At 44.8% G+C, this 21,126-nt stretch overlaps 1 protein-coding gene across 1 annotated transcript in view; it reads left to right on the top strand.

Moving 5' to 3' along the window:
• The first annotated feature begins 4,088 nt into the window (after positions 1–4,088).
• The window catches only part of rnf220b (ring finger protein 220b), a 28,264-nt gene continuing 11,226 nt past the window's right edge, over positions 4,089–21,126 (top strand). Inside the window, exon 1 of the mRNA XM_062395921.1 lies at positions 4,089–4,680. Coding sequence (XP_062251905.1) covers positions 4,089–4,680 — 592 coding nt within the window. The remainder of the gene's footprint in view (positions 4,681–21,126) is intronic.

Here is a 21,126-nt window from a genome sequence, read left to right as displayed (position 1 = left end):
GTCTCACTGCAAAAAGGCAATTATCGCTAATTGGTTTGTGGATATTAACATAGCGGTAACTAAGTTTACTCCGACTCCCCAAAATAAGACCAGCGAATAAGGATGAGCGGAGTAGAAAAAAAAGGCACAGAGTATTTACTGTTTAGAACTCTAATTACACATTGAGAAGGTTAAAAGACTCTGCTGATGACCTCTGGCATCGTAATAAAGGAAGTGCAGGACTCTCATCATGTTGATTTCATTTGCCACAACTTATCTCTTACATTACACGTGGCTGAAACTAAGCTGTCGATTTCAGATGTTATTAAAACAGCTTCAAAATGATTACAAACTCTATTTAATGTATAAAAAAAAGGAGCTAATATCTTAAAGACGAGAGATGTTAATGACACATAGACCAAGTCAAAGCATTAACCATATGCATTAAAGACGCTCGGCTCTTGTGTGTCAATGCTCGAGTATGGCCGTCAAGTAGACAGCCTATAGTGACTCACCTCCTGCCAGAAAATGAACACATACAATTAACATCACATCCCATCATCCTCAGCTGAGCGCGCACGCCTGTAATTGGCTGGCTGACCAGCATACGTGGCTCCGGGTGGCAATTTATTCTGGGAGCCACGCAGTTTACCCTGGGCGGCTAACGGCCCCTGTGCCATAACCTGGCCGAGGCAGCGGGGACATCATTAACACTTCACTGGGCTGCAGGACACACACACCCATCATCCACTATACACACCACCCACAGCCACTAGCACACGGGGCAAATTGGAGGAACTGGGTAGAAATAATCATCATAATGTCAATGGAGCCACTTGTGGTGCTGTGTTCACTGATCAGCTGGCAAATGAGGATATTTTTGGCAGGTCCCGGTGAAATAATGGACAAAAGCCGTTTCCTGCTGTCAACCTATAGATTACCTTTAATTATTGATGTGTAATGAAACAAAGGTTATTCTTCCCCTGAGCACATCTGGTTCTGGATTCTCAGTGCAGCCTTGTCTCTGACCCTGAAATGTGAGCTTGTCTGTTTGTGAGGTGGCATGCAGTTGTCTAACCCCAAAACAATGTGTAAGAGAGCGGGTGCTCCATAAGTGCAGTAATGACCTTGCCTTGTCACAAGGAAGACATGTGTTCCACGCGTCCATATTGGTCGATGGTGAGACTGTTAGAGATTCAGTCTGGAATCTGGTTTACGTGTCCATTAAAGGTCTTCATCTGCTGTCTGTCCCTCTGCCTCTTCAACAACCAGGTGTCTTTAGGAGTGAGAGGGAGAGGCCCCCGAGGAAGCTTCTGTCTCAGGGAACGCTCTAAGGATGTGAAGGACGGCATCTTGAATGGTTCTCTTCAGACTTTAGATAATGTACTCATGCGACCTGAGAATATTTATTTCTATATTCCAATTATCTGCTGTTTTCAGCCTGACTTAGCACCCACTGATCTCAGCTCTGTCTCCTCCTAGTGTCTTCTTCTTGGCTGTGATATTCCCAATCCACTCATTTTCTATCTCAGGACTCTCTCTCTTGCTCTCTGATTACACGCACACACACTCGCTCACACACATGCACGCACGCAGGCTCACAGCCAAATGGCTGTTCATTAAAGACAGGGACCTGAGGGGAAGCAATCGTCTGAGAGACGGAAATTGCGTGTCACATTAGATTAGCAATGTAAAGCCTCTGGATTGGCTCCGGGGAATAAGGAATTATTTCAATTACATTATTTCAAAAAGTCTTTAAGCAATACCAATACCGATAAAAACAAATTAAGAGTGATTTGGGCTGATTTGTGGCGCTCTGAGCTGTGCTTTCTGACAATGTGCCGGAGATCAGATATGAATAATGTAGATATTAGGTCGCTGCGTGTAATGTGTGGAAGTTGAAAGCAGATTATCTGTGACAAATAATACCATGGGTTTGCATTGTGTCTCATCAAAGGGGAATGTTTCCAGGTGCCAGTCACACTTGGCGCTCATTGAGGCATGCGGGAGAGGAGAACTCCATCAGCTGCCATTCACACGCTAACAGAGCAGTGACACCAACTCTCAGAAAGTGATGATCTGAGTGTGTTAACCTACACAACTAACGCACTGAATTCAGACTTTTTACACTGAAATCTCTTGATATAGAGTCCGAATGTTCCTTCACTTGTCTCATGTGGTCTCCTCCCTATTCGCAGGTGTTTACAGGTGTAATTATACAACACTCATGGCTGTGACAGAGGACAGAGTTTTACATTGTATTCTATATTCCCTGTTATCTCTATGATGTCTATGTTCTGACATATGCCAGAATGTTTTCTTGTGTTTTTCCTGTGGCCAAACCGAACGCGGTTCTTTTTCTTTTGACTCAATTTCACTCTTTACCGAGGGGCAAGCAATTGAATGTGTCCATCGCAGGCAGAGCGTCTCGGGGGGGTTTGCCGGCAAGAGAGGAGAGGAGGAGGGGGGGAAGAGGCTACTGAGAAAGAGGGGAGGGATAGAGGGGGAGGAGGAGGAGAGGGGGGTGTCGCACGGAGCGCATGAAGGAGAGGCAGACCGACCCGCAGCTACAGTCCACTCACATCCACAGCGGCTACACCTCCTTCAACTAAACGCACCTCGCCACTTAACACAACTCCGTGACAACATCTGCAGGAGGAGGACTGACGGAGGAACCTCTGGACACGGCTGCACCGCGCGTTGTTTCCTCCCCTGCTCCTGCGCGTCCCGGAGAAAGTGCCGCGTCCCCGCTGAGACCAGAAGTTGGAGGAGAGGGAGAGAGCGTGAGAGAGTTGAGGAGTAAACCTCTCTCTTCCTGTTCTTCATCACGGTGAGAGTCTGCACGACCACACGAGAGAACCACTGTTTCATTTGTTGTTGTTGGAGCACTTGGTTATTTTGGTGACCATGTGCTGCGCGCGGGGTTTGAGACTTGGAACTTGTGCGCGCCGTCGCTGCAAAACTGCTGGGACACCTCCTGACGCGCGCGTGAAGACTTTTGAGAAAAGGGTGTTTTTTTTTAACGCATGAAGATGTTAAATGTTGAAATTCCTGAACATGTGTGTGGAAAAATCACAGTGTCTCTGTGTCGTCACTGAATCTTTAAGAATGTGATATTGTTTTTATTTGTGAAGAACAGAAAGTCGATAAAACACGTGCGCAAACTTCCTTTTCATTCTGGATAATTTCGAAAACAGATGTTTTGGTTCATACACATAAGAAAAATAGATTGATACAGTTTTGGGTGATTTTAAGTTAGTCATAGGCCAATAATTTCACATTTAAGCCGTTTTTTCACAAATGTCCATGTTTTTCTTTTTGTTAAATTTATATTTGAAATAGGGAAAATTAGATGAAGACGTTTTTGGATTGAAATGTGTCATAGTCCAACTTGAAGCTTGTTGTTGTTAAAGAAGCCACATTTCTTTATTTTCGTTTTTATTCTGAGCTTTTTGTAAATAATTCTTTTCCCATATTAGAACAAACATGTTAATTATATATTCAATATGTAAAATGACGTGGGAACGATTTTTTTTAATTAGACACAATCAACGTGATTTACAATTCATTGATTTACTGAGATAATTATATACATTCTGATGATTAGTTCATTCTTCACAGAGAAAAAAAAGTCTTTCCTTTTCCAAATTTATTGGATTTTCCCAAATCTAATTGTTTACACCACACCATCAAATAAATCTGTTTCAGGTTTCCTCGATCTATGTTTTTTATTAGCAATTTATTTCATCTTAATTATTTGTTTACAATCACATTATACTAGGCCTCCTCCAACCCTTTTTAATAAAATAAAATTAGCCCAAAACTATAATATTTTTTTTTCCAGAGTTGCAAATGTGTTTCATAAAAAGCAGAGATTAAGATTTTGAATTTTCCTAAATAATAAGAAAATATACTTTTTTTGCTGATATTTAACATATTTACTTTTAAGAAAGCTCAATTGAATTATTTCAAATCAGTGATGTTGGAAGGAAATATTTACTTTTTGTCTAAACTGAATAATGCATCGTTTTAAGATGATTAGTATTTTCCTCTCACGTTTAGTTCACACTCTCTTCTCTCTCTCCTCAGGACCACTAACAGGGAGGTGAATGGACCTTCACCGCCCCTTCAAGATGGACAGCCCCTCTTACCTGCCAGCTCCACTGGCCTCCCCTGCCCTCATGGTCCTCGCCTCCACCGCCGAGGCCAGCCGGGACGCCTCGGTCCCCTGCCAGGCGCCCAGGCCCTTCGGCATCCCCGCTTCCATGGAGAAGGACCTCCACCTCCCCTTCCCTTCAGCCTCCTACACGTTCACCTCCATGTACCAGCGCCAGGTCCCCATGTCAGGCACCTTCTCCACCCGAGACTTCCCGGCCTCCTTAATCCACCTGCACCCTCAGTTCACCCCACCAAACCTGGACTGCTCCACGCTCGGCATGCTCAACCACAGTGGAGTGGGCGCCTTCCGACCTTTCTCCTCTCCGCAAGAGGAGAGGGAGTGCGGGGTTTACCAGTCCGCTTTCACCCCGGCCAAGAGGCTGAAGAGCTGCTTCCCAGACGTGGAGGGGAAGGAGTTTGACTTTGGCTCCTTGGGCGGCTGCCTCAAAGCCGGGGAGGACTCAGGGAGGAAGCTGTTCTCCATGTCGGGCCTGCTGTCTGATGGAGAGGCCTCATCGAGCCCGGAGGAGCGCAAAGAGCACAGTGAGTACTCGACTCACAGAAACCACACATGTGATCCATGTTCCTGTCTGTAAACATGCACCGCTTCCCCTGCTCACATGTGAAACTCACACAAAGTCACGTCTCACATCTTTTAAAGCGGTGAATTCTGCAGAGTTTAATTGAGCACATCAAGACCTTGCTCCCCACCGACACAGCAGCAGAGATTCACATATCCTCTGCAGCCGCGTCGACTAAAGGTGTCAAATTGAAAGGAGCCTTTATGAGCAAAGATGTATCCGACAGTATTTCCCCCTTTTGCACTCTGGTCTTCATCGTCTAGCAGGGCAGAGGGTTTACAGAGGCCGGCTGTGACTGACTCTGACACAAGTAAATTGAATAGTGTCACTTATTCAGCTTAGTGATCATTAGCCCCATATGACCATTAGGCCTTTTGGAAGTCAGACTTTTCTTGGCAGCTGAGCAACACAAATACATCGGAGCGTATGGAGGCTTGACATAGGAGGAGTAAGAGTTGGAACGAATGACACCCTGTCAGAGATAACGAGGTGGCAGAGATAGAGAGGAAGGGATGGAGGAGGATAGAGAAAAAGAGAGAGGGAGAGAGAGACGTGACGATGCGCCACAGACCGAGCATCCCAACGACAACCCTCAGCTCAACATGGCCGCCCACACCAGTCGTCTGATTTGTTGACAAATGAGTGGGAGAGGTGTCAGTCAGCGAGCTGTGGAGGAAGAGACGCTCCTCATTACTCCCGGGGATAATTGCCCGAAGACACGAGGGCACAACACTCGCCGTAGAGGGAGAAGGGAGGGGAGGGAGTGAGAGAGCGAGAGAGAGGGAGCCGGAGTCAGGAAGGCAATGCTAGGCATGATGGGAAATCAAACCCCCTCAGTGGCGGTCGCCAAGGGGAGCGCCTGACAGATGAAAGGGACCAGACAAAGACAGAGAGAGAGAGAGAGAGCACCCAAAGGCTCGGCAGATCAGAGGGGGACACCATCGAAAATAATGACAATGCTCGCGGAGGGGGGGGGGGGGGGGGGGGGGCACAGAGGGGAGAAGGCAGAAGGGGGGAGACGCTGATGCACGCTCTCGTACATATCACCTAAAGGAAACTTTCATCCCACACATAAAGGGCGGAAGCAGGGACGAGTTGTCTTAAGAAAAGTTTGGCTTGTGCGCCGTGTGTGTGTCTCTATGCATATATGTGCGTCTTTGTTGAAACTTGCTGATTTTGTCGCGGGCTGGGGGCTGAGTGACAGGGCCAGGGAGGCGGAGTGGCAGGAAGGAATCTCAATATGGAATTTTAATAAGGACGGGAAAGGAAGGGATGCCAGGCGGCGCTGGCGTGAGAGGTGTGTCTGTCTGACAATGTTTGCTCGGTGCACTCGTGCTTGTGTGCACCCCTCACCTCCTGATTTAGGGAATCTAATTTGGGGAATGTTGACAAGGACAAAAGACGGAGTGGAACCGAACACGGGGATCACCCCCCCACCTCCCCCCGTCCGGAAAAAAGTGGGGGGAAAAAATGGATTTGAGCACATTGGAAGCTGCTTTTCCAGCTTTATCCAATTAGATTGGAGCTCAGGCAAACTAAGAGCTTTAATGCAATTGAGCTCCCAGCACTTTTCTAAGTCTGACATACACTTGTTCCTCTTGACTGGGTAACAGACAGTCACTTCAGGACCAAAAGTCTCAAGTGTTACGCTTGAAATCTTCTTGGGGTGTGAGAGCGTCTGCTGCTCGCACACTGCTGCAGCGACGGCAATGCAAATTCTCACTGAATCACAAACTAGACCATAAAATCCCACTTTCATACTTTCTAAGTTATCTTCATTAGGGACTGTCTGTGCGGGTGTCCAGTGAGGGCCATGGTCTCCCCTCAAACATGTCCACGTTAGGAATTAGTCATACTTCTTGACATCACCCAGGACACTAGACTGTTACGGTCTGATGCTGCAGAATCTTACACTTTGTGGAGGTATTTTTGTATAAACAGTGATATGATGGGTCTTTCCCCTGATTTTATGGAGAAAACACATTGCGGTAAAGTTAATTCTCCTCAGTTCTGTGGGCGAACTAAGGACTTTTCTGTGTAGGAGTTTGCATACTTCTCTAGAGTTGACAAAATCCCCAAGGATCTATAATTTATTGATAGTGACATGCATTGCTACCTCAAGAGTGTGTTATCGTCATTATTTTCACAGGTTGCCCAAAACGAACAGTAATCTATATCATATTCATCACTTCTGAGCACCAATGACACAGGGCTCTAGATCCTCTTTCAGCTTCTTGTAAATCGACACAACGAGCAGGTAGGGCGCCTCTTCCCAACATTACCAGTGGACGTCTCCTTCTGTCCATCGAGCGTCTCTCCTCTGACAATATTTCCCTCCAAGACTCGCGTCTTGTTTTATCAGGGAAGGTCTGAGAAGCACGGCGTGCTCTGACAGCTGTTCAAACAGCCATGCTCGCTTTCAAAGGGCAGATGTCTTCACTGGAGCGAGTCATGCTTATTTTCCTCGGGGAGATGCTTTCCGCCGCAGGCCTGAGCTCGAACTAAAATGGCCCTTTACCAGAAACACAAGTTGGGAAAGCGGAGGCGTGGAGTGGCGAAAAAACACACCTCGGCCAGACGCTGACAGTGTGTGTCTGTGTGTGTGTGTGTGTGTATCTTACTGAGGTGGCAGGGCTGTGATAACTGGAGCCAGATGTTGGACAGCCCCTGTGTTGTGATACTTGTAACATGTCGAGCTTCTGGATGTGGCCGTCAGAAAACTGAGAATCCTACTCTGCACAGTGGACAAAGAGAAACACGGAGGCCAATAAAAGACACTCAACTGTTGTCCACCCGACAGAATAATGTGTTCACCGATTTATCTCGTCTTCCTTTCTTTTTTCCTCATTCCAACGACACGTATGTCCTGGAGCCTCTTTGACAATAACAATTTCAGAGTCTTTCATTTCATGAATGTTTGTTGCTCACTATTCACTCACACACCTCATGCGTGGCTCGTTCAATAATGGCTTTGATCGGTGAAACACTGAATTGTTATGAAAAGAAATTATCTCATGTTGTGAAATTTGATGCAAATTAAACAGGCTCGTTTTCTGAAGGACTTTTTTAAATCATATTAGTCAGATTTCAAAACTTTGCTTTTCCAGACATGATCAACTGCACCATACGCAGTACATGAACAATGAATGTGAATCAGGTGTTGAACGTTGAACAAACTCCTCACTACAATAAAACCCAAGCGTCAGGCCCTTGAGTCAGATACAGACTCCTCCCAACTGGGACGACGAGACACTGAGAGACTCACCACATCCTCACCTGAGTGAAATAAATCCTGCGAGTTAATAGAGGGCAAACATTTAAGCATAACACACGATTATGGTTCTCCAGCAGACAGGCTCAGTGTGCAAGTGTTCTCCACGGTCGGTTATTCATGGGTTGTTAGCGGACTAGTGCAGCGCCCGGACAGAATCAATATTACATAGATTCATCTTAGATTTGGCACATGGATTATCTGTGCTGTGACGTTTGATGGGTTTGAGCTTGTTCCAGACGCGGCTTACATGCTTTGTGCGTGTTTTATGTGTGTGTATGTGTGTGTGTTTGTGTGTGTGTGTGTCTGAAGGTGGGTGTGATTCTGCTTCTACATGTTTAGACGGATATGGCTTTAATTTTTTCTTTATTACTGATGTCAGGTGAAAAAGTCATACCTCCAAGTCTGTTAAACCGCTATCTATCACAAAGTGAGGCTAGATAATTTATACTATAGCCTGCTGATAAAAGTATTGCAATATTTATACATTTGCAGTTTTACGCAATCAGTGTCTGTGGTGACAATCCAAATATATCCCACTGTTGCCGTTTCAAAATTAAAAGCATTGAACTAGCAAAACACAATTTGACTTTTATAATGAAGTGGTCAGAGGAAATGCGATGTATCTGTCAGTGTGCTTAACACTCACTGCTATTTATCAAAAATGCTCTTTCAAATATAAAAAATGCAAAGGAAGAAGCTGTTAGGTGAAGAGTTGCAGGTCGGCTCAGCGAGGACACCAGCTCCTTTCTGCTGTGTGCAGACTCACATCGTGTGCAGTGTGAAACCGGATCACAGTTGGTCACATAAAGATGGAAAATAAATTCTATTTGCTCGTTGTTTAGGCCAAATTGTGCAGGATGAACTCAAAGAGAAGTTTGTGATCAATCAGTAATCACATCGTGGAAATGATCAAAATACTTCCTCCGATTTTTTTTAAACCAAAACATGTCTGTGCATATTTTCCATAATTTATTTTCATGCATAATATTATCTCACACACACACACACACACATGCAGAACCTCTACCTCACGCACACTCCCACCATGCGTGCTGATTAGATATAAGCGAGGGCGTCCGTGTTTTCTGTGAAGCAGTCGTTGACGGCTGCTCGTATCGAGTGGAGCCTCCCGCTGAAAGACACAGTGTTTACATCCCAGCGGCAGACCACGGGAGATCAATAAGCAGCCACTCGATGCTCATGCATACACATATAGTATCCGCTGTCCAGTATTATTCCCAGGGTGAAAGCTCCCTATTAGGTGGACTCACATGTGCCCTCTATACATCAAGCATCACACTCACATGGGCTTATGGCAAACCAGAAGTAAAACTGTGAAGAATAAAAAGAGCTAAACAATTCTACAAGGTTTTGGGTCATCTAAACACAGACTAGAAAGAAAAGTACACAAAAATCTGTTTCCAGTGGAGCACAGTGTTGTTTCAAAGCCGCATCATCCCAAAATAAAAGTGACATCTGCATCCCCGCGCTCTGGCTGACCACACTGGTTGTCTTGATTTCAAACATGCAGGGAGGAAGCATTACAATATTAATGGCGGCTGTGTTTGATGTCAGAGCACGCCGCGGTTGACAGTTCCCCCTCCTGTTGTGATGGTAGTTTGTTCTCCTAATGTTCTCCCAAGTAAAAGAAGCTTTCATCCTGGCAGGAGGGGAAACTTCTCTGCTCCGTGCCTCCCTCCCTGCATCCTACAAGGACTGAGGAGAGAGAGGGGGGGGGGGGGGGGGGGGATTTTCCTCATGCATTTCGATGTTGATTGTCTGTGTGGTCTGGTATAGTGCTCATGCATATGTGAATGCATCAGGAGTGCAGCGTGTGTATCTGTTTATGTGTTACAGCTTCTGTGCAGGCATAGTCAAAACTCTCAGGCTGTGGACCACACGGCGTGTCGGAGACAGACAGGATTTCTATAAGTCTGGCACAAGGCTTTTACAGTAGCAGGGGGAAATGTGTGTGTGTGTGTGTGTGTGTGTGTGTGTGTGTGTGTGAGTGTGTGTGTGTGTGTGTGTGTGTTTTGCAGTGCCCATCAGCACCTGTTAGACGGTCAACAGCATGTTCAGCCGAAACATGAGTCATGGCATATATCGTATCTGCCTCCGTCTTTTACTGTGTTCGGCCCCACACGAGCAGCGCTGCTTCGATGTCATGAGGCTCAAGTACACAGAAAGACACGAGGAAAGAAAGTGAAAGAGAGAGAGAGAGAGAGAGAGAGAGAACAGGGGAGAATAACGACAGGGCCCGGGGTCGTTAACACACCAGCCTTGTTTTAACAGAGGCCATCTCTCCTTCTTCCCCTCTCTCCATTTTCCCTCCTTCTCTCACATCTCTCCACTGCTCTGTGCACCTGATCGACCTGCATCACAGCTGCCTCTGATCTCACATCAAAGACCTGGTGTGTGTGTGCACGTGTTTGTGTGTGTGTGTGTGTGTTAGAAAGGCTTGAGGTAAAGGTAGAGGGGCTATTTCTGAAGATTGAATCGCATATGCGTAACAATTGGCACACACACACACATGCACTGACACACACCTCCGTCGTGTCCCCGGAGCCTAACAAATCAGTCAGGCAGATAGAGAGGGCGCAGGGGCCAAGCGCTGAGGTTAAACACATGCTGCTGAGGAGCAGAGGAGACAGACAGCAAGACCACACCAATCCTGCAAGTGTGGATGGCAGCCGAACACACGCACACACATACATGTATATATATATTATATACAGCGTATGCGTGTGTGTGTTGTATTTGCGTGTGTGCCGGGTGTCACACACAGACCTCATTACAGCATGTCACTTGTGCCTGTTGCAAGTCTCCCAGCTGTGGAGGAGCGTTACAAAAGCCAACACGTCAAAGGAATGCCAAGCGTGATCGCCTCCGCTCCCAAATACATGACGGCCCGACATCACTCAGCAGCTTTATACACACGATTGTTAGCCATTATAGAAGATGTGCAAATATGTTTGTGTACATATATATTTTACTTGTCTAATCTCGCTGAGGTTTCTACAGTTTTATTCCCTGTTGAAAGTTTTTTTTCAACAGGGAATAAACACTCACACTCAACAATTTATAGTGGGCGATCGAATATTATTTCTGATTCCGTAGAATTTAATTTTGCATTAGCACTGACTGATTTTGATCATTCTACCGTGGGAATATTCGAGGGCATTATATAGTGCATTAATTTCAAGCATAGTGCACTAAAGGCTGGGAGACATCTTTAGAAAGCAAGTTAATATTTGTCGGCTTACACAATCATGTGCACGTGACAGTTCAAACACAGAGTACTTACACATGCATCCTAAAGACCCCCTGATTGATTTTGCCACATTCAGTGCTGCTTAGCTGTTCGCCAAACTCCCATCAGCGCCAGTGCACCTTTTGCCTCAAAGGTCAAAGTTTGTCCGGACTGACCTCTCACCCCGCTGTGTAGGGGTGTAAACACTCCCCCAATTCTCCTCAGAGAATAGCATCGGGTTCGCGCCATAAATCACAGGCCTGTTAATTGGTAGGAAAACAGCAGTCCAGCAGTATATAACCTTTTTACGTGTCGTCTCAACTCTTTATTATGGTGCTAATGAGTGGCCGTGGATCAGGGTTCGAGCCGCACGCAAAGTGGAGAGAGGGTGAGGGGGTTAACCTTAGTCAAAAATCTAGGCTACTGCCTCCTTGCACACTCACAGTGGTGGACACACACACACATACATACATACATACATACATACATAAAGACAGGAAGTCAGTGTGCATACACACACACACAGAGGGCAGGCAGACTCTCACACAGGAAGTCACTCACACCCAAAAGATATGCGCGTATGCAAACATTCCCTCACATACATGCATATGCAAACACACAGGCAAACACACACACACACACACACACACACACACAGTGGCTGGCAGGCTCAGCAGTGTCCATTACAGGCTTCCATTAGTATGGAGATTGTGCTAATTGTCCCCATAGACCACACAGGCAGAGCTCGGCAGGCCCACTGTGAGTCTGTGAGGCTGAGTAAGAGCAGTGACTCTGCTTCACACATCCTATTGTCTCGGTCGTGACCCTATTAGTGCAATTACAAATCAATCACTGAATGATTATGGGATGCATGCTGTGGATTGTTTCAATGCAAATTACTCTATTATGGCACATAGAGCGGCGATGCTACTGTATCTGAGTTTCACATCGGAAAAGTTATACAGCAGCTTTATGTCATTTTACACTGTCTCACTGTACCAGCTCAAGGTAAAGGTTCGTCCAGTGAGATCCACCAATGAGTTTTCAGTACTAATCAGACCTGATACAACATCGACAGGAACATCTGCTTTGTATTGGGAACAGGTGTAATCACAGAATCCTTGGGCTCAGTTCTTTAGCCTGCAACAGACAAAATAGCTTAATACGAACCTAGTTTTTACATTGTGTCTGACAGTGTCACATACCTTTCCTATAAAATTCTGGACTAGGTATATCTGGGTTTTATATGATTTATTAGTATTTACATTCTGACAAAAAACATACTTTTGAGATAAAAAGTTTCAAATCTATCTAATGAGTATCCACATAAATATCATTAACTTAAACTCCCTCCTATTTGAATCAAACCTGCTTAAACCATGTGTTTCTATGGTGTCATTTTAACACTGATTATTCTACTTCTTTTCATTTCAATTATAATCTTGGTATTAAAGGAAACTTTGAAACCTTTGAATTTCTGCTCTGAAAAAAAAAGAAAAACGTACTTTGGAAATAAAAATGTAATAACTGAATATCCATGAAGATACATTTAACGTAACACCCCTCCAGGTTGTGTCAGACTGTTCAAAATGTGTTCAGCATCATTTTTATCTTACCATGTGCCAGCAGTGTCTGTATTCTGTATCTCACCAATCATATATAATAAAAGGTTATTGCCTTTATTAGTTTACACTTGAATCCCTGTTTGAAACCGTTGAATTCTGGATCCTCTGCTCTGGGTGGGCTGGTTTCGGGGTCCTGCAGACTGGAGCGGGTCCAGTCTCATTAGCAGCAGCTCAAAGCTCCCAATCAGTCAAGTGGAGGAGATTGAACTGTGAGCGGCTCCTGTGTGACCCCACTGAGCCAGAACACTGGGGAGAAGATCTATACCCGCTGGCGCTGCCACAGGCCTCTTTGTTCTCCTGTGTTTGCTGACGGGGGGGGGGTCGGAGGGGCGTATCGATGGGGATCACACTGTGCTGCGCTCACCAGGGCTACACGGAGGTGTCTGTGTGTGTGTAAATGATAGATACATGAGCACACACACATTTGTACACTCTCCCACCCTCTTTTTAACGAACAAACCATTACAATGCGTGCATAATCACATTCTTAGTCTCACACACCCACACACAAACACACACACAATGAATCTATCACCGAAAGTACATTTACAGTGTGATGTGGAAGGTCACCGTTCCACTCAGAGTGTTACATTAAAGCTCAATATGTCTTTTTCTCAACGAGGTGCCGGGCTGAAGAGAGGGAGTGTGGTGCTGGGATACCAGACACAACATGCAGTGATTTATCCTCAGAAGAAAACAACAACTATAACAGTCGTTATTTACTGCTGACATTTCTTTGCACTTTAATGCTTAAACCACAGCAGATTCCAACAGTCGGACAACACAATCACAAATCAGATTTATATTTCCCACTCACAGCACTTTCATACAGGGCTTCTCTACGCGGCACTATTTGTATCACACACCATTCATACACTGTTGGCACAGCAGTTATCAGGAGCATTTGGGGTTCAGTAATCCTGTATTGTAATGATGCTCTTGGATAATGGAAAAAAAGTAGAATGGCAGGAAATCACGCTCACTCATAAATACCAGTCCCCTAAAATGCAGGATTGTTTGAGGAATTCCACAAAAATCTGGAAAAATGCCCCATTTCGCAATGTTACATCTTTCAACCAAGTTTCCCAGTAATCCATACAGTAGTTTTTTGTAAACATAATCTTGTTTACAAAAGGGCGGGGGTGAAAACATGATCTCCTTTGGCCTAAGTAGTTATTTATATTCAAATAAACGATTTTTCTAGATTTTAAGTCTTCAACTTTAAAAGAATAAAGTAATCCTCCGAGATCCAGATGATCTCTTCCCTTTGTTGGTTAGTGGAGATAAGCTGCTCAACCGTCTCTATCTTTTTCCCCTATTTGAAGATCATCTGCCGTAATTGTTTCCTCATCCAGGCAGACACAATAACATCCTTTCGGAAGTGTGACTAACCCAAACACCGGTGCATCACACAGCGCCAGGTGCTGGTGCTCGCCTCGTACCAGCAGCAGTCGGTCGCTGGGTTTGTGACAGTATCAGATGTTATCTGCAGGAGAGGTGTGAAGAGATCTGGCTTATCTGTGATAAAGCCCGCTGATGAGGCTGAAAGGAGGGATGCTGTCTAAAAGTATCAACAAGTTCTGGCTGGAGGCCTCAAGGGGCTTCACACACCCACATTGAATCCCAGGGCTGCTCCCTAATGGCTGAGGTCCCCACTGCTCACCTGCACTGCACTAATTGTATGTGGGACAGGTGTGTGAGGGGAAAGCAAGGGGGGGGGGGGGTGTCCTTGGTAGAGCACGGCATTGTGTGTGTATGTAATTACTCTAAAACAGCAGATGAACATTTCTGGCATTTTCATTGTGGTGCTGTTTTTCTTATTCTTTTTTATTCCTAGCCAGACTTTGGCAAGCGCTGATATAAAAATCATAATAAAATGCAGATTATATTTTTAATCTATAGGAATCCACTCAGCAAAACGTTCTTTCTTAATTCCTCTTGTTTGTATGGAATGATTCGCTGGGTTGCTCCATCAGATAGATTTCAGCTATTTTAAAGTGATCTATCTGTAAGTTTTGTGCATCATAAATGATTATTTTATGACTTTCTCTCCGACAGATGTCAGGATATGTGCATCAAACGTGCAAAGCCCTTTTGATCTGCAGAATCGAATACCTGAAAATCTGTCTTTTAAAACTCTTCTTGTGGATTTTCCCCTGTTCTTCTTTCTTTCTTTCTCTCTCTCTGGGTGATTCCATATTCAGTAAGATTTATGTTAGTACATCGTAGGTGGCAGTAATGCACCTCGTTGGCAGAAAAGCGGCATTGCTCTGTAGTTTTTTTTGTAACCATGTTCATGTAAATACTTTCCATTGATTCCATACATCTCAGCGTCTTTGTGTTTCCAATTGTGGTTTCTTGTTTACGTCTGCCAAAATTTCAAGTAGCATTTATTTTATTAGACCTGAGACATACTATCGCAACATGGTGTGCAGTAACTTCTACACCCAGCCAGGCACCGTGGTGTTTACTTTCCATTATGTTAAATCCAACAGCAGTAAAGTAAATTCAATCATAAACTTTTCGTCTCTTCCACTTTGATGTACATAAACTTGATTTCATATGTTTTGCTTTAACAGGTCAAGCATTGTTTGACTTGCCTGATCTTATGACACGTCACTCCAGTTCCAGGCGGGAACAGAACAGTCGTATAGTTACGGCATCCCACTCTAACCAGTCCACTTCATGCAAACTGTACCTTGTGTGTTGTGCTCAAGGTGCCCTTACAGTCCACTGTAATCCAACAGACTGGACTTTGTGAACTTGGATCCAGTCCTGTGTTCCTGATTTATGGATAAAAAGCCCCCTCCTCATACATATTCAATCTCGATCACATGGAGTCATATAGTTTTTGTTAGATGCTGTAACTGTGCTAATAACTGTGCCCTAAACCTCTCACCGCCATCTGGGAACCTCATCTAGATTTTCACAATGCGGCTCATGCACCTGATAGCTGCAGCCAGAACAATAATTTTGTATTGTCTGCTGGTAGATGTGTTCACTCACTTTGCTCCAGTTGAGTTCAGCTTTTTTTAAATTGCCAAAACTGTGGTGTGATGTGTTATTTGGAAAAGTTAGACGCAGCTTGGGCGCATGTGTCACTGCAAAGTGTCAGAATTGGCACCTGCTGGATGCTACGAGTTTCAGGCTGTTCTCTGGTGCTTTTCATTTACAAAGTATGTTGCGAAGTAAGATGAAAAGAATATTTACCGACATACCAGCACAGAGTGATCCTGACACTTGAAGTCGACTGCTCAAGGATGAAGAAGGAACTTGCTTCCGTCGGCTCTGTGGTTGTTGTTGAGTCGTGGCGTAATTAAACTGTTTAGAAAAAGTTGACGCAAGCAACGGAGCGATCCTCTCATTTTCTCCTTATTAAGCACTAATTGAGAGCGAGAGCGGGGGGGGGAGGAGAAAACGAGAAGTGATGAGGAGACGATGGAATAATAAGAGAGAGAGAGAGACACAGAGAGAAAGAGAGCGAGAGAGACAGAGAGTTAGAGAGAGTATTAATGTCTATTAACCAGTGGTCCAGGTAATAGTGATCTGTATTTTTGGAGCCAATCTAATTACTCTCTAATGAGAGATTGTGATCTATTAGTCTCTTGATGTCTCTCTCACTCTCTCTCCCTTTTTTTGACCCCCACACACACACGTTTGTACTTCTATCTTCGTGAGGACACTCATTGGCATAATGCATTCCCTAGCCCCCCCTCACCCTATCCCTAACCATCCAAACTAAATGCATAACCCTAACCCTTAACCTAACCTAAACCTAACCTTAAAATCTAGTCTTAAACCCCCAAACTGTCCATCAAAGGGGGGGTCACAAAGTGAGGACCGGCTATAAGGGCCTCACTTTTCCCAAATGGCCTCGCTCCGTAGGTTGTAGGCTCAAACTTGTCCTCACAAATATGAATAACTAGGAGCAGTTCTATGTGTTTTCCTGACTTACTCACTAACATGACGTTTTATTGCTTCATTGCTGTTCCTTTATACTTTTTAGTTTAAAAAAAGCCGAAGCGTGGTAGATTAAATCCATCCGAGACTGAATCCTTAAAATCTCACGTTATTCATGTCCCCCTTGGTGACATGTACTTAAATTGACCTTACCCGATGAACAGGACTTGATTACCTGACGTTTGCTGAGGCAGGTTGAAGTCCTGACTGTGTGATACACCGTGACAGAGTTGATCTGTGAACATTTCATCCGTCTGTCTCGTGAGTACAGGATGAGTGACAGGCCACCGGTGAACAGCTCTGTATGACTGTCCCCTGTCAGCGGCTTCCTGTTCCAATGCGACTGCTCAGAGTTTGACAGACACCCGTCTGCTAACAGATGTCAGACGCTGGATTTGGCATTTTGCTGCTCCGAGCATGAGCCTGATGATATCTCAAGTTTGGATTGAGGATCATGAACGTTGCGTTTCACTGCTGCCTGGCATAAGATGGAGGACAAGAAATTAGTGGAAAGCGGGTAACAAAGGTCTGGGGAAGTTGTGCGAGGATTCACACCATCCTAGGTTAATCAAACTACAGCGTGAGCACTGAATCCTTTTTTGGAGCAGAACAGTCACATGACACAAGCAGCTGTAAAAGTACAAAATAGGTGATAAGTGCATTATTCGTAAAATATTGAAAATAAAAGCAACATTTTTCATGAACATGGTAAATGTCTTCATCAAGCCACAATGGACCTAATTCAAAGCAAGCATTTGGAAATTTACCAAATGGAAAGAAGGGTCAGTCAGGACCAGTCTGCTAAGAGCATTTGCTTAAACAAGGTTTGTCTTTTTTTTACATTTTACATGTCATCATCCCCCAACAGAAAGAATACAATGCAGCCATAGTCACAACAGCGCCACCTTCTGACAGGGCAGACTTTAGTAGGCATTGTCTCCGCCTTTAAGGCAGGACTGGGGTTTGATTTCCAGATGTTGAAGGATGTACTGTTCTCTGCTCAAACTAAACCACAAAGCAGAGTTAATAATAAAAATGATATTAACTTTATTTATAGAGGATAAAAGTTAAAGCTGCAGCATCCAGATTGATCTTGTTGTCAAAGGTCATCTTTGAGGACAACCTTCACCTGTGATAACAGAGTCCTCGGCTGTCAGTGTCATTTCGTAACACCCACATACAATCATCCTGCATTTTTGGAAAATACCCTAAATCCTCTTTGATTAGTGAGCCTCAACTGAGTTTGAGGATTTACTAAAACGTGACCAACTTGGACAGAAGGCCTGTGCTTCAACAGTGATTGAGCCACTGGGTTCCAGTGATCTTTGATGCTTTTCACTCTTCTACTCATCTTTGACTATATCCGGTTTTAAATCTTTGCTATTTCAAACGCTTTGAAGCAATTTCCCATTGTTTGGATTTGGCCCTTTGAATAACATCACAGCATCTTTTGACATCTTTGGAAACTCTTTGCATAAACAAGGCGTGGTTTTTATCGTTTGACATTTCTACTCATCTTTCTCATGTTGGCAAAGAACATCTTCTTTTCAACCCAAATAGACACAATCTCCTGTGATTGCACCATAAGATAAGAACTGATGGTGAGTTTGCTTGTATTCGCTCATGAAGTATATTTACAGTATATTGAACCAGACCCAAAACTCGCTGTATGTGAAAACCAACCCAACCCAATCACAGTAGGATGAATCAAAGATGTTTTCCTGTGAGGTTGGTTGTAAGTAGCCTCATATCAGCAGAAAAATAGCCAAGGACAGTCCTAACTCTCCCCATGACTTCCACTCCCTCTCTCTAATCTGTAAGTCACTATCAAAGATCATTGAGCCATGCATCTCAATGAGGGTCAGATTGATTGGTAGCAGCGGAGTGGAGGCAGGGTTCGATCTTTGCCCCCAGGTCCTGAGAAGGGAAATATGGTCACAGGGACACTGTCGCACAGCTATTCAGTCCACTCTCCATCAGCCAGATGATTGCACACATACATGCTGAGCCACGCCTGCACCTGATGGAACAATTGCAGGGACTAATGGAGAAGATGAGAGACAGAAAGAGCAAGTGGGAGAGGGAGAGGAATTGGGGGTTTGTGGACTGATTGACTTGTGGTCAGAGAGGTTATGTCCATTGATCTGCAGGGCAGAAGAAAGGGCATTTGGCCTGAGGTGCTTCAGAATGAGTCTATTTGGGGTTTAGGATTCCTGTCCATTCCCACCAGGAGCTTTTTCATCATCAGACTCCCCAGGACTCACAGCTGCCATCTCCCGCTGTCCACGTAATGCACAGAGCACTGCAGAGGCCAAAGGCCAATCAATGTTCTCCAAGAGGTTGATACAGATCTTATTAGTCAATGAATGATCATTAGGGGTCTAACGAGGCATTGATTTGTGCAAGGGCCAAAGGTTGCGGTGGTTGTGGTGAGTGTCTTTAATACATTAAACACAATTGATTGCAGAGTAGGGAAGGATAGTTTTGAAGGATGCTGGAATTAGATTGGACAGGGAGAGATTTGAGGTCAAGCCAGGAGAGGAGGTGTACCTCCCTCGGCTGGTGAATGTGGTTAGAATTGAACGCGGAACCTCGCGGCACATTGGTCTTGTACATATTACCGGTGTAGCAATTCTGCAATTAATACAAAGCAGATATCTCGAAGAAATGAGTTAAAGGCAACTGGACTTGCTGTTTCAAAGGCTGGAGCAGCAGCCTTTGAAAGCTGAGGAAATGACTCTGCTCCTAGCAGATGTGTTACTACAGGGCCTATTATGTTGCTCATTAAATACCCAACCTCTCAATAGGCCATTATTTCCCCAATAAAAAACAAACGGCGGCCTGCATACTTTCCCCTCTCCCCCCTCTGCTTCAGAGGTTAGCTTTACCTCACAGACGCAAAAAAGCCTGACTAATATCCTGCATGTGATGCTTTTAAATAGGAAGCAGGCCGCGGGATAGGGAGGGGTACAGGTGTGGCAGGAGCCAATGGCTTTTATAGCCCTCAATCTCCTCTGAAATTGTGCCAAGGACCTGCCTCCACAACCCACCACTTCAGCATTAGCTGCCAAGCGTTAACTACACTCCTCCCGCCAATCTCTACATGCCTACTGGTTATATAGAGTCTGTGCTTGTTATGGCTTTATAGAGGGATTTCTGATGTGCTTAGAGAATTGTTTGATGATTGGGATAATGATGCCAGTTGGAGTGAGTTGTCTCAGCACTTTATCGCCAACGAAAGCGGAAAAAAAAGGAGCAGCCGATGCAACACAAGCTCCACGTCCTCCCCTGGATGCTTGCTTGTTCGTCCCTTGCCATTCAAACCAGTCCAATCCTCCTCACGTCAATCAGAATTATAACCACGTCCACAGGTTTGTCACCGGGGGGACGTTCGTCACAATGTCTCCCCTGCAGAACAGCCTTTTCATGCCCCAGCATAATGTCAGCGGGTGACATCCAGGCCTGATGTGATGTGGCATTCACCAAAGGTCACGTTAGGCGTCTCCGCTGCATCTGCATCAGCAGAACTGGCAGCCGTCATATGGGCGCTGGCATCGGCCATTACCCAGGTCCTCGGGGGACTCGATGCTTTGAGGATTTGTCAGCGGGATTCTGATCTCTCTGTTTCTGTGGCGAGTACTGAAACCAGGACAGTTACTGTCCACGTCTTGATGCAGAGCAACAGAAACTGGATTTGACAATCAGTCGTACAAGGGGAGAAGGAGGATGGTGATCTTTTATTGTTTCAAGAGATAAAACTTTAGAATGTGCTTGATAGTGGGGATGGGACAGACAGATCAAAGTGTTTTGATGGGCTACTCGCCCCAGGGTTGTGTTGTCCTCAAATCCATGGGGAGATAAACTAAACACTAAACACAATATTCATATTATATTTTTGTGCTCGTCTGTTCTATTCTGCTCTGACAGCAGTTGTGTAAAAGTGGATTTAGTGTCCTTGCCGTTCAAAAGGTGTTAAGGTTTTCCACTTGCACATCAAAAGTCAATTGTAAACTAACTAAGATTCTATTCCATGCAGTGTGTCTTTACGGGAGCGAGATTTAAATATAGTCATACAAACATCGTCCCAAGTGAGAAGAGAGCAAATGGCAGCTGGCCAAAGGCTAGACAGGCTGGAAAGGAGGTCCTGAACTGGCGAGACACAAAGACAGAAAAAGGAAACAATCGGAGACAGAGACACAGTGAATCCATTAAGCGATGGGCCAGTCAGACTTAGCACAGCCTGGTGAGAGAGGGCCAATCCATCCAGGCCAGTTGCCGTAGTGAGAGAACAGTTAACAA

The sequence above is a fragment of the Platichthys flesus genome, chromosome 9 (genome assembly GCF_949316205.1).
Source record: "Platichthys flesus chromosome 9, fPlaFle2.1, whole genome shotgun sequence".
Lineage (NCBI taxonomy): Eukaryota > Metazoa > Chordata > Actinopteri > Pleuronectiformes > Pleuronectidae > Platichthys > Platichthys flesus.
Note: the sequence above shows the minus strand (reverse complement) of the source record. Positions and strands in the feature narration are given on the sequence as shown.